Raw genomic sequence first — 17,006 nt, 5'->3', positions numbered from 1 at the left:
GTTTAGAACGTCCTGTTATTTCTCAAATATCTCATATGGTATGATTATTGGCATTACAGAAAAGCCTCTGTTTTCTCGCTTGGCCTTTGATGGCTGTTGCTCTGAGCTCATGAGCTTCAGATGAGTAAGTGTCAACGCTTCGCTTCTACTGGCCGATCTACCACAATATATTGTATTTTAAGACTGAATGCTATTTTCACATATTATAAACGCACAACCCACTAACATCTTGTGTTTAATCCAACCAGCTGTTACTCTAACTGCTGCTTAAATCCTGATTTATAAATGCAACATAGTTTGAAAAAGTCACCATACATCTACGTTGAACAGTGGATATGTGATTTTGACTTTATACTCGTTTAACAGATGCAGCGCATATCCTTTGCGGTTGCTCTTCTCATCAATATGTTGTTGTGTTATGAGGGTTTTTTCTTTTTTATGCATGTGATAGTTATTGTAGATCGCCGATTCAGAAATATGGGAAAATAGGCTGTTGTTGTTTCACAGTGATACAACTAGGGAGGTCGAGAGCTCGGATATACGCTCGCACCAAGCACATAGAGAAAGGTTATGTGGGAAACTCGCTAACCTTTCGTTAAGTCGTGATAAACTCGATCAGCTGTCTTCTCTGTCAATAACAATTGTGACTGTTGACGTTTAGGTGGAAAGGCAAGTACACGGAGTAACACATATTGAAAACACCGCCACCTTTTAATTAATTCACTGTCATCTAAGAGAGAGGCCTTGTCGAGGCGACTGACACAGTGAAACCATAGCAATGTTTTGATGTCGCACATATTCTTGGCTCAACCAACTGTTATTTGCAGCCCATTGTAAGAAAAGACCATGACTTACTTTCTGCTGCAGAACAAAAGGTGTTGGTTACCAAACAACATTGACCCTCATTAAATTCCTTTGTATCATTGTAAGAACATAAAAGCTTGATTAAAAATCTCTTTTGTTTTTTTTACAGGTATGGCCTCACAAGTTTTGGTCTACCCACCACATGTTTTTCAAACTCCGACAAGTGCCTTTTGTAGTGTGAAGAAACTTAAAGTTGAGCCCAGAAATTGTGTTTACCATGAAAGGGTCTACCCGCAGACTTACTTGAATGGTAGAACCCTTGGCATTGCATACCCGACGCAACTTACAGCTTCGTTCAAGACGCAAGATTCTGTGGTCGGTAGAATCCGAGGGCAGGATTTTCCCTTGCAGACCGCTGCTGTACAAGGCGTGCAGCGACAGCATACTACCGCACCGTTGCAAAAAGGGGGCGTGCCCTCTCAGGGCAAAGACGCGGAGCAACAGGACAAAGGAAGGGGTTGCCGCAGTGGAGCTACAGGGGCAGCCGAAAGGGGTAGGGGAGAGGGACGTGACCGTCAAGAAAAAGGAGAGGTTGAAGGAAAGGGTGGTGTTGACGAGGGTGGCGGAGGAGAGGAGGAGGAGGAGGTGGGTGACGGAGAAGATTGCAGAGGCTTCAACTCGCGAGACGGCTCCAACAGATGCGGGCTGAAACGTAAGAGCGAGGAGCTTGAGAACTTTGGGAGCGCCATGCAGATTGTGGAGGACCTGTCAATGTTGCCTGCAATGTTGCAATCGAACGTGGGAAACCTGCCGGTTGCGGTCCCCGGTGCGGTCGGAGGAGGGCCCGCGAAACAAGGAGGAAGTTCTGGGAGTGGAGGTGGTGACTACCAGTTGGTCCATCACGAGTTGCTCTGCTCCTTGAAGAACACCTACGAGGTTTTAGGCTTCCTTGGTCGCGGTACTTTCGGCCAAGTCGTGAAATGTTGGAAACGTGGAACCAATGAGATCGTGGCTGTGAAGATCCTGAAGAATCATCCATCGTACGCTCGACAGGGTCAGATCGAGGTGGGCATCTTGGCTCGCCTCAGCAGCGAGAACGCCGATGAGCACAATCTGGTGCAAGCTTTCGAGTGTTTCCAGCACCGCAGCCACACCTGCCTCGTGTTTGAGATGTTGGAGCAGAACCTGTATGACTTCCTCAAGCAAAACAAATTCAGTCCGCTACCTCTGAAGGTGATCCGACCTGTTCTTCAGCAGGTGGCTGCGGCGCTGAAAAAGTTGAAGGCCATGGGACTGATTCATGCTGACCTGAAGCCTGAGAACATCATGTTGGTGGACCCGGTACGCCAACCCTACAGAGTGAAAGTCATAGACTTTGGCTCAGCCAGTCATGTCTCGAAAGCAGTCTGCTCTACGTATCTCCAGTCGCGGTACTACAGGTATGTACAACTCTTATGCGTTTTGGAGCTATTACTGATATTTTCTAAATATTAAAAAAATATGAATATTTTGCTTTTATAACTGAATGTTTAAGTTTATGTAGGCACCTTTAAGTTTTTGTTGGGTGTTGCTGGGTTTCTCCTCATATCACTGTCTGTAATGGTTACTTTTCATATAGTTAGATCTTATGAATGAATGGCTAGAAGTCCTTGTGGAATTACAGGAAACGCCGCTGATTTTAAACAATGTCCCATGTGTTATAAAGCTACATTGACCTTGCAAAACTATTTGACCCAACATTTTAACCGGTGGGGGGTAAACCATTCATGTCTTGTCTCATTGCTATGGGAAAGGAAATGTGTTTTTTGTAATATGACATGGGACGAGGATGAAAATGACTGGAAAAGTGAGTTCCTTAGAATGATGCATTGTTGCATACAAAAATGTTTTGCATTATGTTTGCCTTAGTGTTTTAACAGATTAGAGTTTAGAAATGCATTGGGAAAATGTGGGGAGTTAACTTTTACAGAACTGAAATAACAATCATTGCATAACTAACACCCAGTGTTTATTGCTTAGTTTTGACAAGAGTCTGACCAGTCCAACATGCTTTTGGAAAACATACACACGTTCAAGTACTAACCAGACACTTCAGTATTAAATGTTTAAATGTAAGAAATATGACTATACTCTACAATTATGTTTACATTTAGTCAAATGAGGTGAACAACAAAAACAATTAGAACAACACAAGGACAGCAATGCTTTTGTGCAATAAAACTGCTTGCAGTATACGAAGCTATGCAAGTACTTCTATTTCTTTTCAACTTTTTCTTTCCTTAAAAAAAAGAAAAGTTGAGAAGAGTTGTCGAGAAGAGATGTTTTATCGATTGTAAATAAATGACATGGCATTTGGATATCTTATCATTCGTATTTTGGCGCGTGAAGCATTTGTGTTTACATTCTAAAGATTACAGTTATCAGCCCTGCGGTGTAAAATGAAACCCATTACGCACTGGCTGACCCGGATCGGCACGGAGTGGAACGATTAAGCACGAGAATGATTCTGGAAAAGAATGATTGTGGAAAAGCGCCCCAATGGAATATTAAACGTGAATATCTGCTATCAAAAACAAAAGTTTTGCTCATCATTAATCATGATTAATAATGCTTAATTAAAAATTAACTTGATATATGAATAATAGATGACATTTTCATGCAGTGCAGAAGGTTATCCTTCATCTTCACCAAAGCGATGACATTACAGTGTGTTCACAAACCTCAATCAATATCTGCGTTCGTGTTCCTCTTTTAGATGTGTTTGTTTCCTCCGAACATTCTGTCCTTTATCCAGTGATGTTCAGATGTAAACACCCGTATGTACAGATACGAGATGTGCTAGAGATAAAAGTCAGCAGAATCCTATCAAGTGTTGGATGAAGGTTTAATTTTTTATTATTAAGATGAATCATTTCTACTGTGACAAAACATCCGGAAGCTATATGAGCCGTATTGAACTAAATGCATTGGGATGTAGTATTCTGTACAGTGTGTCAAAAATGTGCAGTAATAGTATATCAATTTTTATAAATGAGACACCTCTGTGATACTATACTCCAGGGTGCAGAAACGTGGTGTGGTGTTCTGAATGTGACAGTCATTCAGCATACTACAGAAGAGCTCATTAACGTTAATGTTGGAGAAAATATGTAGTAGTTGTAGGTTTGGCTTGTGGCATGAGGATTGTGTGCAGGTCACTAATCCACTCAAGATCCTGCTGCTGCGGGCTGGATTACGTTTCAACTCCCGATCTCTCTCAGGGCGTTCACTTTACCTGCGCTTTATAACGCCCGATACGGGTGGGAAGTTTTTAACCGTGGGATGAATCATTTTATTTCACAGTTAAAAATGTTTTTACCAACATGTTTTACTATGGTAAGAGAACAGATATTAACGATTGGTGGTTCAAATACCTCTCTTCAAATCTGTAAAGCATTGATTTTATTTTTAGGACATGAATTTTCATAGTCAGGTAAGGGCCTGTTTTATTATTGTCACATCCATAACGCTACATATTCCTCATAAATGGACACATGAAATGTATATAAAGTTACTTTTTATGTCCTATTAAGAGGCATGCCTTCTCCATTCATTGGGTAGTATTGTGTCAGGATTGTGCATTTTATTTAACCGAAATCCTACAAAGTTTGTCGTCTGCCAAAAACCGCGTTCTTTTTTGTCACATCGATAACGCATGTTTATTTCCCTTTTTTAAAATAGAAATTTTTTTCATAGACATCTTTTTTTTAATGTTTAGACTCCATCAACAAGGGTTTTGTAAAATATAAACAGAAGGTTCAATATATTCGTAACATATATTCATTCTCTGAGTATTTTTATGTCACTACCATAACGAAAAATGTCACGTCCATAACGTTGGAATTGCCCAGTTATGGTACTGCAATTCTGATGTTGCAATTAAAATGGGTTTGAAATGTACAAAGAAACAATTTGAAAAAAGTAATCTTGGTTATTTACTCTTGTTTTTATGTTAAGAGAAACTAAAAAAGTTATTTGTTTGGTCAAGCCTACTACCATTCAAAGTCACTGCTTAACAAGTTTTTATTATAATAAACTATGGAGTGCAATAAATGTAACTTTGGACATCGTTTTGACTAAAATATATCAAGACGATTTTATATTTTACCATCCTTAGTATACGTTCATAGCATATGAGGGGTTGTTCTTGAATGCTATTGTACAGTATAACTTGTTGGCAAGCCAGCATTATAATATGATTCGCTGTTCAATGAATGCATGATTTATCTTTTATTACAGAAATGGTCTTAATTTAGAAATGTGTCTGTTTTTGTTCTAACCTTTAAACCAAATGAGACCCGTTCACACAAAGCTGTTTTTCCATTCACATGAAGGTGATCACGATAGGCTGTTTTGCTGTTCTGGGGAAAGTTGCGTGAAACTCTCAGCGGGGGCTCAGCGCCGGAGACCGCTGCCTAAAATTAGCTTATGGGAGGACAGCCAGCTCAGTTTGACTTCTATAGATGGTGAAGCGCACTGGCAGTCAAAGTGAAATAAGGCAGCGCAAAATGCTGGAGATCACTTTCGCGCTCATTCAAGGTCTTTCAGCGTCAGCTGTTTTGTTGCTTTTTAAAGAGTGAATTTAGACACCTTCTAGTTTAATAAAGGGCTTTTCAAACAGTCTCTAAATGTATTGATATTTTCCAACTCTGTACGCAATAGTTCACCCCAAAATGCCACATTTATTTGACCACACTTTTTTCTGAAAATGTATTTTTGTGTTCCTTTTGTGAAACTAGAACAAACATTTAAATTCTATCAAATTACATAGTGTCGAGTTCTTTTAAATAAAGAATAAAATAAAATAAACTCAATCTTCGTTTCTAATAAAATGAGGCGAGAAATAATGAGAAGGGTTTACATTCGCTTTTTTATGAGCTGTGAATCTGGCTTGTGTTTGTAGTGTATTGTCATGAATAGCAGCGGACTCTGTATCCTGTGTTGCGTAAGCGTTGAAACCTCATCAATCATTTATCAAAAACATGTTAGAAACATGTTGTCTTGCAAGAGAAGGAAAGTCAGAAGTCTCAATTGTTTTATTTCATTTCATTTTCATCTTTCTTGGAGGCGTCAAGGTGTATTTGTGCAGTGTTATCACAGATCTTTGCTTGTCAAGGACACAGGAGATAGAAGTAGCATCACTACTTATAGCTCAGCTTTGTTCCATTGTGTTCTGCCATGATGAAGCTCTACAGCTGTGCTTTCAAAGCCTAAGTAACATGCAAGCTGTGTTATGTTTATCTTAGTTGCTTTTATTTCAACCCATCGTTGGGTCAAATACGGAGAAACCCAACTGTTGGGTTATAAATTAACCTATGATGGGTTGTTTTAACCTAAACTGCCTAGTGGTTTTAACCCACTGTTGGGTCAAATATAACCATATTCTGCGTTAATTTAACCCAACGATGGGTTGAAATAAAAATATTTGTTGCATAACACCTTTTATATCATTAAAAATATTAATGATAAACATGTCTGATCCTGGTCCTTATCAAACACAATGCGATGCCGCGGCACGCAATAAGTTATCTTCAGTAGTTTTGTCCTAACCAGCCGCGACAATGTGCGCAACAAACAACATAATTCTATTTTAGAAACTCATTCTGATCTCATTCGATGTAAGTTCTGCACCTCATGAATATTAATCGGCAAACATGGATGAGGACATGCTATATACGTTTGATTACATACAGTACGTTTAGGTTCTGAAATTATAGCATAGCGTCCGATGAGGCATCACTGAAGTCATGAGAACAGGACGCATCTCTCTACGTGAATTTTTCAGCTTCTGGTCCGAAATCTGTTCTGATTGGCTGTGTTTTGTGATTGATTGTAGGGTCCCGCCCCTTTTCTGCGTTTGGTATGGACAGACAAATTGCTTATCGTAGGAATCACATCGTGTTTGGTTCGGATGTGGTGTTTGATCTTTCAAACAAACTTCTTTCGCATTGTCATTATGGGGTATTGTTTGTAGAATATGGGGGAAAATAATTAATTGAATCCATTTTGGAATAAGGCTGTAACATGACAAAATGCGGAAAAAGTGAAGCGCTGTGAACGCTTTCCGGATGCACTGTATATGGTTTGTTAATCCAATTTACATTATTAGACAGCAATCTATACAGACATTGTAAGCAGACAAAAAAAAGTGACGTAAATACTGCCCACGAACAAGAGTGTACTGTATGTCGACGCATGCAAATGGAACTTTAAGATAAAATAGTAATTGTATGTTTGCATGGGTTAATCTGATGCATGTTCTGTATAAAGAAAAGTGACGGATAGATTTCAAACATTCTCCTGTCCCAGTTGACTCAGTCAAAATGTGGTTCCCATCAAGTTGTTTATCTTTGTTTGCTGAAAACACAATGTACGAATAAAAAAACGAAGGTAATAACTTTTGTCTTTCCCTCCTGGTGCTTTATCTCTGACAGCATTATTATTTTAAATGTGATGTCTGGTATCGTCATTTTATTCCTCTTACTGTAATATTTTGACTGCATAAGCTGTTTAGATGGATTAAAGCCATGTTAGTCTTTCTTATTGTTCATCATTGACTCACTCTTGTTATTGTTTATTTGACCTGAGTAGGATCAAGGTTAAAATAGTGTGATATGGGATTCCCGTTGTCATAAAGGATAACTGTGTGTGTTGACAGAGCGTGTTCATGTCTGTTCAGATGTTCATGTTTCTGATATACACACATCACAGAACCAAAATAATTGTTTGTGTACCTATATTACAGGGTTAAAATGAATGTTTGTCCTTTTGAAATATTTAAATAATTCTAGATGATACTTAATGTCTGATTGTTAGGGCAACTAATCTCTTTTATCATTCTTGCATGATGTTGATAGTTCTGCAGACATTACACAATTTACATAGTCGGTCCAAACAAGTAAACTTTAATTCAGTGTCTGTTGACATCTGTTTAGATGTTTAGACTCCACAAAGTCACTTTAGTTCAGATTCCACTTGCTTGGTCTGGGATCGAGCTCTTTGTCTTTGAGAAAGCTTTCTGGGAAGTGTATCGAAACAAAGTGGAAAAGGGATGTAACTTTTCACACATCATCTTTTATTTGTGGAAGCAATATCCAGTTTATAATCTCACAAAGAGAGATGTGTCTGTTCTTGATCTGAGCAGGTTTGCTTTGGGCTCATGTTGAAAGGTAAAGCCACTTCATTGTACCTTGGCTCGAGTATTAAAGTGATTTTGTTTCCACAAACTTGAGCTCAGATGCAGTAGATGTGGCTTTGGTTTGAGGATGCATGGCAGGCATCTGGTTTTCTTGGTTCTTAAAGATCTGCTTAATCGTCGTAGATATTTAAATCAAGAATATGTCCACAAACTGCCACTGAAGCCATTTCCTGAAAAAAGCAGCTGGGAATTTCCTACAGTCTTTGAAGTAGACTTTCCCGAAAGGACTGTCATCTAGTCCCAGCCTGTCCGTAAAACACTGTTGATCAACCAGAAGGTTTAACATTTCAGGAAGTGCTTGCTCTTTTTTGCATTAGTGTCAAAACATCTTTAGGCACTCGTGGATATTTTAGGTGTTCAGATGCATTGTTGCCGCGTTGCTATTTTGAGGCAACTGAAATTATAGAAAGTATTTTTTTCGTTCTTTATAGAGCATGTTAGTAATCTGCACCTATAGCCGTCTGCTTATTATATTCTGCACACAGAGGAACACACAACAGCACACAAACATAATTATTACATTAATATTACAATGGACAAGATAAATATTCTGTATCCTATATAAAGATAGAACATCTGGCTTGTCCTGTAGATGGTCTGCTTGCTTGCTTTAACATCACGCAGACCTCACGCACCAGAAGCCTCCAGTCCCCGTCCTTAAACTAGCAAAAGTGGATTCGGATACGCCCTTAGTGGACTAGCGCCTTGCGCTTTAGACCATGTGCTTGGATCGTAAAAGTAGGGCCCATGTTTTCTATGTAAATTAAGCGCAGATGTTTAAAGATTGCTCGATTTTAGAATAAGCAAAGTTTACACAAGCACACAAGGTTTATAACACATATATGCTTTTCAAGATCATCACATTAAAGTATCACACAAGTGTGTGATTTCACAATTGTCTTGATGTCCTACAACAATCACTTTCACTTCTCTTTTGTGTGAGATGTAGGAAGCAACATCAACTTCATTTTACTCTTTAAAATGATCAACATCTTCCCTTGTAGAATGGAGAAAATGGCTTGGAAACCTCAGTCCAAGGTTGAAATCCGTCATTTGTATTGTATTGTGATTTCTAGCTATCCTGTGTCCATGGGAAGTCTAGTCTTTAAGTTTCCTGAGCGTCTCCACACTTCCTGAATGGACACATTGTTTCGGAAATTCCTTTCTTGAACTGTTATGTCGAACTTGCCTTATCCCTTGGCTGTGCACCAGTCTTCTCCCTGATTCTCCCTGAAAACTTACGCTACACGTAAGTTCTGGTTCCGAACGTGGCATTTTTCGTTAGTTCCAATAGGATACAGTCTCTGTGCGTGAGCTTTTGTCACCGTCCAGTGTTTCCCACAGGATTTTGAGAGAATGGTGCTGATGAACTCATCACGTTGCGTTTTGAAATCTGTTTTGCTTCTACTCTGACCACATTATATTGTATTTCAACACGACTGAATGCTATTTTAGTGTTTCAATTTAGCCGCGTGTCTACTAAACAGAGAATAACATCACATGCGCTCTCAGGAACATTATTTTAATTGATCTTTTGCCGCTATATCCTCTAATATCTTTATCTAGCGCCAAGTTGCCAAACTTCTTATTATTGTGTTTATCAGTATATTCTCATAATGTATAAAGTATACGATAATGGTGGATGATGATGTCTTAAATAGTCCTAACGGTCTTAAAGACTATGATATGATTTAATGCATGTTTACCTTGAACAAACGCTTACTGAACTCATTCTTCTGTTATGGCTGGCTGGCTTACTGCCAACTACTGTCCTTGTGTATTTATATATCTGAGCTTGTGTTTGACGTTTCATATTTTACTTGTATATATGGAAAACGTGTGTGCTTCACTGTGGCGTTTAGGTTGCAAGCATTTGATGTCACAGATTTTGACACTAACAAACAGAGTAAACATTTTTTTCAAAGTTTAGGAAAACTGTGACGGCTACACTGCTTTTTAATTTCACATCTATAAAGTCAATTCCATTGTTAATATAGTAAGCCATATACCTCTCTATATACACAAGTAGGGCTGGGCGATATGGCTTAAAAAAAAAATCTCAGATTTTTTTCACACCAAACCCGATTTTCGATTTTAATCGATTTATTTTTTCTATTTAAAAACAAACTACAACTAACAAAGAAATTGCTCAAAACAAATGTACTCTTAATTGTGTTCTGATTTTCCTTTATACAGTTTAATCTAAATTTCCCATTGGAGCATAAGTGTAACAGGAAACAAGTCTTAAAACATGCTTGTAAAGGAGATGGCAGGCCCTGGCATTGTAAACAGTGAAAATGTAGCTTATCAGTTTTCTAATAACCTCAAACTTACAAAGACACAATGCACCTTCAAAATAATTAATATATAAATATAAATAAATAATTTAATTGTGTGTCCCTTTTTGGTCAAATAAATGCAACAAAAATGACAAAATTAGATTGTACAAAAATACATACAGCGGAGGTATTCATAAAGTGCAAACAAAACTTTAAACAGCTTTCCTGAATCCCTGAAATTGTAAACAAAATGAAACATCTGCATCCATTACTTTAGTTTCAACATTCTTCATTTACACATTTTTAGCCAGGAAGACAAGCCTGTCTACTACCTCTGGCTTGAGACATGCCCGGTTACATGTAACAATGCCCTCTCCCACACTGAAAAGCCTATCTGATGGGGCACTTGTAGCAGGGACAGACAAGTGTTTTTTGGCCAGATTACTGAGCCTTGGGAAGTTTGGTTCGTGACGCTTCCACCACTGAAGTGGATCAGTGTCTGGGTGTGCCGCTACCCTCTCAACAAAATCCATGTCGCAATTAGACGAGAGCGGCTTGCCAGAAGCCCCTCCCATGACGCATATTTCACTCATGAATGGCGCGAATTACACACGCAAATGCACGAATTACACGCGTGAAAGAAGCGAGTAAACTCAAAATGTTCAAGCGTCCAACTACTCGCGAATAGCGCGTTTTGTTCGCGCAACTCGCGTTTGGTGTGAACACTCGGGAGCGTCAGTCATAGAAGTTAAAGAGAAAACCGATTTTCATTAAAAAAAAATCGCCTTAAACGTCAAACTCGAGTTAATCGATAAAATCGATTTATCGCCCAGCCCTATACACAAGGTTATTTTTAATCATTTCTTTGCAATGAAGATCAGTACAATTCTTGCATAGGATGCGTTTTATAAAAGCCATTTAAATAAATCTGGGCCTTGCATGTCATTTTTCTTCAAATGCTCCGTGGTATCTGCATACTCATTTTTCTCACGACCTCGCAAAATCTCTAACATTTTTTATCTACGCTGTACTGTAACTCAAATGAATCGAGAGCTGAACAAATGCTGTTAACAGAAGGATTGACTTTGGGACACATGGTCCCAAACTTTTAGGGGCTTCGAGCAGAGAAGGTCTGTGTGTTTTCAGAGCTGTGGTATGTGCGAGGCATGCTGCTTATTGTGTTATGCTTTAGTGTTAATGGAAAGCAGCTCTGTGAGGCTATTTTAATGTCAATGCAAAACATAGCTGAGCACTGATGCCATCACATAGGCTCTATATAGTGTTCTGAGAAGAGTCACTGTGACTGCATGTGCATTCAGCTGAATTTAGATCTGCATTGGGTTAATCTCTCTCTCGCTCTCTTGCTCTCTCTTTTATGAATGTTCTTCATTGAATCAGATTATTTGTGCTTTAATTTGATGTTGCCACATTGGTCACAGTTAAAAATAACACATTCCCAAGACAATTCAACCTTTCTTCAACTGTTTAAGGTTGGTTATGACGAACAAAATGTGAGGGCTATCAGACTAAAGACCCCTGCCTACATCTACATGTTAGCTAGAGCCATCCTCCACCCCAGTGCAGCTCAAAATAGCCCAGTTTTCATTACTGTAGTCACTCTGAGCAGATGATTTTTCAGCATGTCCATCCGAGACAGATCAGATGTATGGATGAAGATGCCATTATTAGATCTGCTCTCACGTGTTTATGAGGGCGAGATGATATGTGAGATAGATGAGAAGTGTAATGGAGAATCAGATGCTGGAGAACGATCTGGAAGATCCCGGAGATCTCTGAATTTATAATCGGAGTCAGAAATGTGCTTGCACACAAGAATCATCTTTTTTGGTACTTGAATCAACACGTCACTTCCAAATACTGCGGCAAGACGCATAAAAAAAGAAAGAGTAACATAGAGAAATAGAAATGAAAGGAGACGTGTGAATATTTACAGACGATTGTACACCTGTGCAAGGGCAATGAGATGTGTCAATATGTAAAGGAACTATGCTTTGGTGTGATTAATGTGATGTGTAACTAAACCTAATTTCCTAAGGGATGAATAAACTACTACTAAACTGGAAGGAACGGTAAGTCCAGTTCACACAACATCCAGGACAGACTGGATGTGCTTATTTGCATGTCACATTAATATTGCACCAGTTCTAAACAAAAGCACAAAAATTAGTGCAAAACACTAGACTCTAAAAATCCATGTCCATGTATTCAAGTGTTTATTAGAGGTTCATTTAAAACCAAATTGTAAACCTAAATAAAATATTTTCGGATAAAATACGAATCTACTAAATAGAATGAATGCCATTATATTCTGAATCACTGAAAAACACATGCAATGCTAGTATACAATTACACATCTTATTCTTTAGATATTCAAAGTGTTTTAGAAGCAGGAAACCTGGAAAACACTGGAATTAGATTTCACTGAAATCAAAGTCATAAGTCATGAAAAAAATCAGTTTTAATATTATTTATCTGCTATAACAGTTGTGAAATTTCACATTAAAATCCCCAACAACTCCAAAGGCTTCCGGGATGAATTTGTCTGTAAGCTTCAGCAATGTTACCTAGAATTTGGCACACACTGTGTGTGTGTTTGTCCAAGAGTGCCTTCTGTGTGAACGCATCTCGGAATTGGTCCTGAAAAGTGATTCCGGAAAGGGGACCTTGTAACATTAAAGGGATCGGTCCCGGAAAGCGCCATGTGTGAACATCAAGCAGAAACAATTCTGTGTAGTGATGACGCACATCTGTAATAAATTGTAAATAATTTGGCAATGAAAACAAATTTATAGTTAAGCGAGTCATTTTTGTTTGCATTCAATATAAACATGATGGTCATTAGCATTATGTGTAATATGCTTTGTGCTTTGTTTTAAAAGCTTATTTTTAAACTCACATTTTTGTACATCATGTTACTGAAATATTATAATACCGTGCCTTTTGTATTGCAGTTAGGCTATGTTGCAAACATGCTGGCTCATTTTTACTGCGCAGCATCCGGTTTTATTTTTAATTTTGGCTGTGTACGTTTGCATCGAACAAGCCTGAACAATTCACTTTTATTTGTTTTCGTATTACATTTTATATTTAGCTTAAGCGTTGTTCTGCATTATACCAATAAAAATTATAAATAAAGAGTTTGTTTTAAAATTGCAAAAGGCCACAATATATGCTGCAGAATAATAACCAAGAAAAGAGAGACTATTTTGGCACTAAATAAAGGAAGGCATTAATAATAACTAATTGTGCTATTTAGCCACATAAAAACACTGCAAGGAAATATTTTTCATTTCTTTGCCGTATATTACATCAAGGGATCCCGGGACGAATTCCTGGACACTTTTTCCAGGATCTCTGTGTGAAACAGGCTTTTTTGTAACCCGAGTGTTAGTCATCTGTCAGACAGCCGCAGCACGACCTCACACGAAGAGACCTTAATGCTCTTCAATGAGATCACCAGGGCGATTTGTTACTAAGCAGTCACTTGGGCTTCCTGCGTCCCCATGGATGCGTTTGAAGCCGGACTCGGTGATGATGTCAGAGCAGGTCTGTTGTCAATGTTTCAGTGTAATGACGCAAATGAATCATCGAGTCAATGGTCTGTTCAGTGCAGACACTTGAATGCATACCCAAATAAAAATGTATTTAAATATTCATCAAGTTGGTTCATTTTATATTGCCAGTAAAATGTAATATTTATGATGTGTTCGTTGTTTAATGAATCGTACGACTCTACTTTGAATGAAATCGTGAGCGCACTGGCTAGTAAATGAGTGAACAATGTTTTTTTCGTGTTGGGACAGCTCAGATTTCAATGCCTTTTAAAAAATTTGCTATAATCTAAAAAGTGTTTTCTTTTGCAGGAAATGTTTATTCGCAACTGGCTTGGTATATATATTGAATTCAGAAACATTTTTCACCTTTGTACACTACCAGAGGAAAATTCACGATGACACTTTTCTTTTAAACACTTGGCCAACAAGACCACCACTGGTTCGGCACCCCCACATCTTCACTAATCCAGATGTATTCACCTGCCAGATCCCTGCGCTCTGCAAATAAACGACGTCATGTGGTGCCATCCCAAAAAGGGAAAAAAATCACTCGCGTACCTTCTCTGGATGGGTTCCACATTTGTGGAATGATCTGCCCGCTGCTACAAGATCAGCAGATTCTCTAGCCATCTTTAAGAATTGGCTAAAACACATATCTTCTGTCAACTCCTGAGCGATCAGTTCTGACTTCTGTCTCTTTTCTACTTTTTCCATCCTTAAAAACAAAACAAAAACCTCAGCTCTGTATACTGTGGTAGGCTATATGAGACCATTTTTGCAGTGCTTATGCTTTTTGTTGTCCTTGTGTTGTTACAAGTGAGGTAAACAATGGAGGCAATTGGAAGTTGTTTTGGATAAAGGCGTTGGCTAAATCAGGGGTTCTTAACCTTTTGCAACTCATGGCCCACAAAGGACAGTTTAAATAAATTCAGAGGACCACCTTTCCAAATATGATAGTATGAACACAGAATATTCAAAGTGTATATATACTCTGCTGTTCATCTTTTATGCCACAGTAGCAGACCTGGTCATGTTAGATATATAGATGAAAACTGTTGTTTAATCATAGAAAAGACTTTGCAGGTCTGTTCCGTAACCATTTATTCCCGTAACAATAACAGGGCAGGTCAGACCAGCCCGGGTGTTTTGTGTTCAAATGTCTCTGTTAGTTTGATGGTTTTAGCGCATAGTTCAACAACATTTCTCCACATATAACACACTGTGTCTTCCTTCGGCTTAGTCTCAGTACCTGCCATTATAAAACCAAACTTAATGTATTCTGCCGACGGCTGTGATGGTGGCAGCTTTTTTACAACCGCGGTGGAAATGGACAAATCAACAGCGGTGGTTTGGGAAATATATATTATTCATATGACTATAATTGCGTATAGCAACCACATGGCGAGTGGAGAAGACATTTGGACCCTATTTAAATACTTGAAATAGTTAAATACTTGAAATCTGAAATGAATGAGGATGAAACATCCGTCCATATAATGCGAAGATCCATCAGTGAAACGGCACACTACAGCATATAAAATATAAAAAAAAACATCAGAAAATAATGAGAACTTAAAGGATCAAAGGTAAATATTAAAAAAAAAAGCTCTTGTTGCAGTGACAACTTCTGTCAGTGGCGTCTTGACTCTAACAGTCCTTAACAATTCCATTTGAAACAAACCTGCCTTGGCTTTTCAATTCAGATAGGCAAAATTAAAATGTTGACAGTTGCAATAAATGCTAAAAGGAGTGCAAACGAACAGATGTCTATCAGCAACCGTGGCAAAACCTGCGCAAAACCTATTTGCTACATTAACAGTAACCAACTGTTTATGCTTTTGACAGTATTTTAATGTTTATTCTCAAGTGGTTCCTAAAAGGCTAGAAATTATTTATTTTTACTTTTTATACTATCTATAATCCTTTTAGCAGTCTTGCTGTTTTGTACAATATATAAATTTGTCCATTAACACAAATAAAGCATCGTCACTTCAAAACATGCATCTTTATTTTTTAAACATGTCTTAAAAGCTTAAAACACATTTAGAACAAAAGTAACAATAAAATGCAGCCATTTCAATAAAATTAAATGTTTAAAGTGCAGTTATTGCAAACAGCAACACAAATAACAAAATATTCTCAAAATTAGGGGCTGTGGAAAAATAAGTGAATGGTCAAATAAATTTGCCACAAATTCAGTATTTTATAAAGCTGAACATCAGTCAACACAAAGAACCACAAAATATTCTCAAATGAGTAGAACATGTAAAAAAACTAAACAAATGACTTAAAGTAACTACGAATTAAAGGTTTACAATTTATGGTCTTCAATACTGAACACATGAAAAAATTGTGAAACTAACACACAAAAGGATAAAGGATAGGGTTCACTCCAAAACACAAGCAACTTAAAACATCCACAACATTAGTAACAAAAAAAAGTTTGGAATAGAGTTATGTACCAAGGTAGTCACATTTGCAAGCCAAACGACACGTTGCGAAATTAATTAAAAGGTAGCAAGCTAATATTAGCAAATAAGCTGTCTATAATTAGCGTGATACAAATACATCAACGTGTTTTTGTTGCAGCAGTTCTCGAAAGCTTATCCATGCAAAAGAGCATATAGTATATCATGCACTTGTTTAATAAAAAGCTTGACAAAACTCACCTTGTAATCGGAAAATATCTTTTTCGAAGTTCAACTCCGCGCACGTTATCACTGAAACAGGCGTATAAAAGAGTTACAATTCACATCATCCACAATTAGTATGTTTTTACAACGCTATTTGCACTTGCAATTGCGAACTTATATTTAGTCTATGAGCAAAGCAAACTGGCACTCACCTAATAACTCGGAGGATGCTGACGATGAACTTCCACGTGCTCGCTGCTGTTCTCTATTTCTAAAAATACTGTATATACCTGTTTTTTGTCCTTTGTGCAATAAATACGGTGAAATAATGTTAAAGTTTGTTTACGTCTTTGTAATCTCCATGAAAAAACATTAGTGCCCTGTTTTTAGACATAACAGGATTATACTGTTGAAATTTTGACGTAAATTAACAGCAATTTTTAACAGTGTACATAATTGAATGAATCCAAATGAACGC

General features: G+C 37.8%; 1 protein-coding gene across 1 annotated transcript in view; it reads left to right on the top strand.

Annotated features, from left to right (window-relative positions):
• The window catches only part of hipk3b (homeodomain interacting protein kinase 3b), a 36,250-nt gene that overhangs the window by 6,851 nt on the left and 12,393 nt on the right, over positions 1-17,006 (top strand). The window contains exon 2 of the mRNA XM_079466406.1: positions 974-2,243. Within this exon, the coding sequence (XP_079322532.1) occupies positions 976-2,243 (1,268 nt within the window). The 5' untranslated portion in view covers positions 974-975. The remainder of the gene's footprint in view (positions 1-973; positions 2,244-17,006) is intronic.

Source organism: Barbatula barbatula, assembly GCF_947034865.1.
Source record: "Barbatula barbatula genome assembly, chromosome: 10".
Taxonomy (NCBI): domain Eukaryota; kingdom Metazoa; phylum Chordata; class Actinopteri; order Cypriniformes; family Nemacheilidae; genus Barbatula; species Barbatula barbatula.
This window is presented reverse-complemented; position numbering and strand designations above follow the sequence as displayed.